Source organism: Crocuta crocuta, unplaced genomic scaffold, assembly GCF_008692635.1.
Source record: "Crocuta crocuta isolate KB4526 unplaced genomic scaffold, BGI_CrCroc_1.0 scaffold190, whole genome shotgun sequence".
Taxonomy (NCBI): Eukaryota; Metazoa; Chordata; class Mammalia; order Carnivora; family Hyaenidae; genus Crocuta; species Crocuta crocuta.
This window is the reverse complement of record NW_027527955.1, coordinates 3869664-3875346: the sequence shown is the minus strand read 5'-3', so window position 1 is coordinate 3875346 and position 5683 is coordinate 3869664. Positions and strand designations below refer to the sequence as shown.

At 43.7% G+C, this 5683-nt stretch overlaps 2 protein-coding genes across 2 annotated transcripts in view; one reads left to right on the top strand and one right to left on the bottom strand.

The window, feature by feature from the left end:
• NBEA (neurobeachin) overlaps window positions 1-5683 on the bottom strand; it is a 685485-nt gene that overhangs the window by 197158 nt on the left and 482644 nt on the right. The gene's annotated exons all lie outside the window — the stretch shown is intronic.
• On the top strand, window positions 2385-3632 carry MAB21L1 (mab-21 like 1). Its single transcript, XM_077752650.1, has one exon. The coding sequence runs from the start codon at window positions 2385-2387 to the stop codon at window positions 3462-3464; it is 1080 nt and encodes a 359-aa protein (XP_077608776.1). The 3' UTR covers window positions 3465-3632.

Here is a 5683-nt window from a genome sequence, read left to right as displayed (position 1 = left end):
GGTGCCAATGGAACAGAGAGAGGAAAGAAGGCTGGCTTGGGAGTGCGGAGCCGCCGGAGGGAGGGGACACAGGCTGGGCGAGGGCCAGAGGTGGCTTTTCCCCTGAGACCAAGGCACATCTTCGCCTTCTTGGCCGCGGGTTCTCCGGTTCTGATTTGCCTCCTCATCTTCCTCTTCCAACTGCCAAAAGGTAGCAGTGCGTTCACCCGCAAAGCCTGCAAAGTGGGGAGGGGCTGTTGGCTGTTCCCAATCCCTGCTCCCCAGGGAATGGAAGGTTCCTGGGGAATAGAGTAGATGGATGCCATGAGCCTCAAGTCTAATGTACTGTTTTAAGCTAAATCTGGAATCTATCACTCTTGGATAAGGAGAAAGGAAATAATAGGTGGCTTTGTGATGCCTGTACCTGTGCCAAAAAAAAAAAAAAAAAAAAAAAAAAAAAATCAAAAGCTCAGGTAAAACGTGGGAGCCCTGAACAAGATCTTGTTGAAAGTGGCTCTGAAAGAAAGTGCCTACAAACCTGTTACCAGGAGTTACAAGATTTTGGCTGGAAATAATTGTTAATTTTCAAGAGACGGCATCTAAATTAAAGGTAGGCATTAGAAATCTGCCTGGGTTTTAAATACTACATAATCCCTAGGTAGTATTTATTTCCTTTCCTGTACATTAAAGACACAATTGGTGTCACCAGAAAACAAAACCAAAAACATGTTCTACATAAGTCCATCCTCTTCCCCCCATCGAGGTTCCAAAACTTGGAAATGTTAATTTTTTTTTTCAGTTTTCCAAAATGACATTTAAAAATTTAAAACCCTGGATGACTGCGAATTAGTTTTCTTTTAAAATCTTAACCAATTTTTTCCCTCAATCAAATCACATGAAATGGTATAAAATTGGGAATCTACTGTCAGGTCACCACTAAGGACACTTAGGAGAGGAGGTATATCCTTACTTACACATCAACAAGCAAGCCAGAAATCCTGAGCCTGAAAATTTTTGGAACAGTTATCTGCCAGTAGGTCTCATCTCTATGATCTTGCCTTAATTTCACATATTAAAATACAGCTCGCTATGAACTCACATTACAATAGTCTCTCGATCAGAGAGATATGTTTTAAGATACTTCTACCAGTGCGTATAAAACCCACTGTCCGGATGATGTTGGCGAGTCTACCAAATACAAAGAGGGCTGCAGTTAGGGACACGGGGAAAAATACTAAACATTTTTTGTTTTAACCATCCTAACTTACAGGGGAGTAGACGGCATCTAACAAAACAGTAATTTTCAGATTCCTTTCAACAACTGCAAATGGGGAAAAACCAGAGATAAAACACTTCATAACATTAAAAAAAAAAACAAAAAAACAAAAAACCCAAAACCAACAACAACATTCTGACATTACGGGAACATCCAAAAAATCACAGAGGCATCAGTCCATCGAAAACCAACTTGCATAGACATGAAAGAGCAAACTCTCGACCTGCATTTAAAAAGACCTCAAGGACTCACAGACGTTAATTATCTTATTCTAAATGTAAGTTAGTGACTCTTGTTTCAGAAGACGCCTCCTAGTTCACTAACTGATGGAGGACCATTAAGACACCTGTATTTGCATTTCCGCGGTAAAAAGACAAGCAGGGTTTTCAACACAGAAGAGAACCACTTTGCCAAGTCTTTTCAAAACGTCAATATGCTTCAATTAATACCGAAGCTGAGAGGTTCCTCTTGATTTCCAAAACTGTCTAGGTGGCCTGGGTGGTTTTCTGCCGGCAGCAGCCTCCTACCTTTACTTTGTGCGCCTATATCCACGAGGGGGGGATTAATTAGCCGGCCTGGAGCTGAAGGAGGCTGTGTGACGAGCCTGGTGGCGATTGGCCGCCAGCCTGCCTGGCCCTGCCTTTATAATTTCCACACGAGTGCATCTGGGCTCTTAGACAAACCAACAGCAGCTTCTTCTGACACACAGACACGCACACTCACCCCCGACACACACTCGGCACACTTCTCCTCCCTCTGATTCACAGTCCAGCATGCACGATGGTTACGGGAAGGCGTAAATAAATACGGAAAGGGTTGATTATTTTGACTCCTGGAAGAGCTTTGCTGGGTCTCGGCGCAACTTTTGTTTTCATTTGCGGAGAAGGTGATCTCTCCGTGCGTTCCTCTCACACAAGGATTCTTTAAAGGAGGAAGAGAGACCGAGAGAGAGAGAGGGTGGAGGGGGGGGGGGGGGGGGAGAACCGTNNNNGACCGAGAGCGCGTCTGGGTGCGTTTCTGAGCGCGGCGGCCCGTTTCTGCACCGAAGTTGGCTCCAGCTCTAGCAGCCGCATTGGATCCCACAGCTTACTGCGAGACTCCGGTGTACAATCCGGATCTCTGCCCCAACATGATCGCGGCGCAGGCCAAGCTGGTCTACCATCTGAACAAGTACTACAATGAGAAGTGCCAAGCCAGGAAAGCTGCCATCGCGAAAACGATCCGGGAAGTCTGCAAAGTCGTGTCCGACGTGCTGAAGGAAGTGGAGGTGCAGGAGCCGCGGTTCATCAGCTCTCTCAACGAGATGGACAATCGCTACGAGGGCCTCGAGGTCATCTCCCCCACCGAATTCGAAGTGGTGCTCTACCTGAACCAGATGGGGGTGTTCAACTTCGTGGACGACGGCTCGCTGCCCGGCTGCGCGGTGCTGAAGCTGAGCGACGGGCGCAAGCGGAGCATGTCCCTCTGGGTGGAATTCATCACCGCCTCCGGCTACCTCTCGGCGCGCAAGATCCGGTCCAGGTTCCAGACGCTGGTGGCTCAGGCGGTGGACAAATGCAGCTACAGGGATGTGGTAAAGATGGTGGCGGACACCAGCGAAGTGAAACTGAGAATCCGAGATAGGTACGTGGTGCAGATCACCCCGGCGTTCAAATGCACCGGGATCTGGCCCAGGAGCGCTGCCCACTGGCCACTGCCCCACATCCCCTGGCCGGGGCCCAACCGGGTGGCCGAGGTCAAAGCGGAAGGCTTCAACCTCCTGTCCAAGGAGTGCCACTCCCTGGCCGGCAAACAGAGCTCGGCCGAGAGCGACGCCTGGGTGCTGCAGTTCGCCGAGGCCGAGAACAGACTGCAGATGGGGGGCTGCAGGAAGAAGTGCCTGTCCGTCCTCAAAACCCTGCGGGATCGGCACCTGGAGCTGCCAGGCCAGCCCCTCAACAATTACCACATGAAGACTCTGGTTTCGTACGAGTGCGAAAAGCATCCCCGGGAGTCGGACTGGGACGAGTCGTGCCTGGGCGACCGGCTTAACGGGATCTTGCTGCAGCTCATCTCCTGCCTGCAGTGCCGGCGGTGCCCTCACTACTTCCTCCCGAACTTAGATCTGTTTCAAGGCAAACCTCACTCGGCGCTGGAGAACGCTGCCAAGCAAACGTGGCGGCTGGCAAGAGAGATCCTGACCAACCCGAAAAGCTTGGAGAAACTTTAGAGGACAGTCGCCTCAAGAGCCTGAGTGCGACTGCTCTTCTCAAAGACCTACTTCGGTGTAAACTTCCTGTTCGATTCCTATCTGATAGTCCACTTGTCAGTGCAAACAATCTCTTCCTTCAAAAGGAATAACAATACAATGTTTAGGCATCATCTCGCCCACTCCTCCAAGGGGAGAAAAAGAAGTAGGGAAGGCGGAAAGAGGAAAAAAAAAACAAACAAAAAACAAACAAAAAAAAAAACAAAAAACAAAAACAGAAACAAAACCCCAAACCCACAAGTATTAGAAGACTCCTTTTACAAAGGATTTCGTATCTCCCTTGAAAAGTACACAGTAACACTCGGAAAACAAACCCGGCTGTAATGCAAGACCACAGAGAACACTCTGCCCAACTATCAAAGGATTATAGGAATCCTGGTGATTTAGGTGCATCTGTCTGTGAGTAAACACGATCTGGATATGCCATCTGAAGGGAAGTGTAATGTCTATTTTGGTTTGTAACAAATATTGTGATCTCACATTGTCTTTGAAAGTGTGGATGTTGGTGTTTTGTGATTTGGTGAACAGAAGTTAAATTGCCGTTTTGGATACTTCCAGACATTGTCCACTAACAAAGATACCATTTAAAGGTAGATTTCCTCCTGGTACTTTTATCTGTCTTTGAAAGTGTCTGAACTTTAAAAAGTTTACATGTTGTTTCAAATATAATGCTTGTTCTATTTCTAACATTCCATAAATATACTTGAAATGTTATTTAAATATATTCAAAGAAATTTGAATTCAGCTTATATAATAACGCTTGAATATCTGAATTATATATTTGAAAATGCACTTGAAATACACTGGATAACTACTTTTGTGACTTAGATTTTAATTTCTGTTGCTGGTTTTTATTTAATTAGAAGCTAATAAATGAAGTAAAATAAAAGTTGTTGTGTCTCACTTTCAATAGTTTTTCTATCAAAAGATGTAATGCTTCATTTTGGAAACTGACCCCACCTGAATATTTTAAACACTTTGAGGAGACTGCTAATGGCATTATTAAAAATAAAACCTTAAAATACCAGAGAAAACTCTTTGTACCGCTACAGAAGCTAATGATCTACTTATGAGACTATTTCTTTCTACAACAGGCACATTTAAATCTACCGTTGCAAGTCTGCTCTTCTGGATTAGTTTCTGTAGCATTTCTGATCATATAAGGAAAAACTATGACAGCAACGACTGCGGGGTTAAACATCAGACTAACTCAGAGAAAGTGCACTCAAAGTCAGAATGAGAGTTTCAAAATTTGTATATGAAAACTAACTGTGCTAGTAAATTAAAGATTATTTCTGACCATTTTATGTGAAATCTTATTTTATGCAGTCAGTGTTCCATTAGCTGAGGAAGTTAATCAGAAGCCCAAAATTTCTTTTTCCTCTACAGGGCAAGCTAATGATAAAAGCATACAGACAAACTTTAAATTATTTGGAAATCAAATACACTGCATTTCAACTCATTTTAACCATGCCATCCTTTGGCAGTTAGAAAGTACAAGAAGTCCTTTGACTGTTCTTTCAAGTATTTTAAAAGTCACCAAGTTCTGAGAGCGCTAACCAACCTACAAGTACGCAGTTAATTCATGTGAGGTAGATTATTTTAGAATTTCGGTTCCTCTCCTATGAATCGTGTTTTATAATACTTCATTTTCATACAAAAATTAAATACAGATAATAAAGTTCTGGATCTGTGGGAGCATTTGTCTTTTGACTATTTTAAAATAACTGCTTCTGAGAAATCCTGCAAAGGAAGACCTTTTGTAGACTGATGCTTGAATATCTAGCATGACACTTGAATTCTTAACCTCAGAAATGAAGTTTACAAACTGCAGGGTAACAGAAAACTTAAAACAACAGTCACATTGATTTGAAAAGAACGTGCAGGGTATAGAGCTGTCCCAATACCAGGTTTTAAAATCTACACGATAAGATATACCGAACAAATAAATATTTATGCATTTCAATTGTCCAAATATGTATCTTCCGGCATTATGCCCATGGGAAGAACACAAACTTCAAATGTCTGATTGCTAGTATCTATGACCTGTACACTTTAACTCAACGCTTCTCAGAGAAATCAGTTTCTCCTGCTCTTAAATTCACACGTAAAGCTCATTCTTATTTCAGGAGATGAAAAATGGATGTAATAATGGAGATGAATTTATATTTAAACGCCAC

What these genes read in the sequence shown, in the direction of transcription:
- MAB21L1 (XM_077752650.1), top strand. Translation starts at nt 2,385, where the DNA reads ATGATCGCGGCGCAGGCCAAGCTGGTCTACCATCTGAACAAGTACTAC.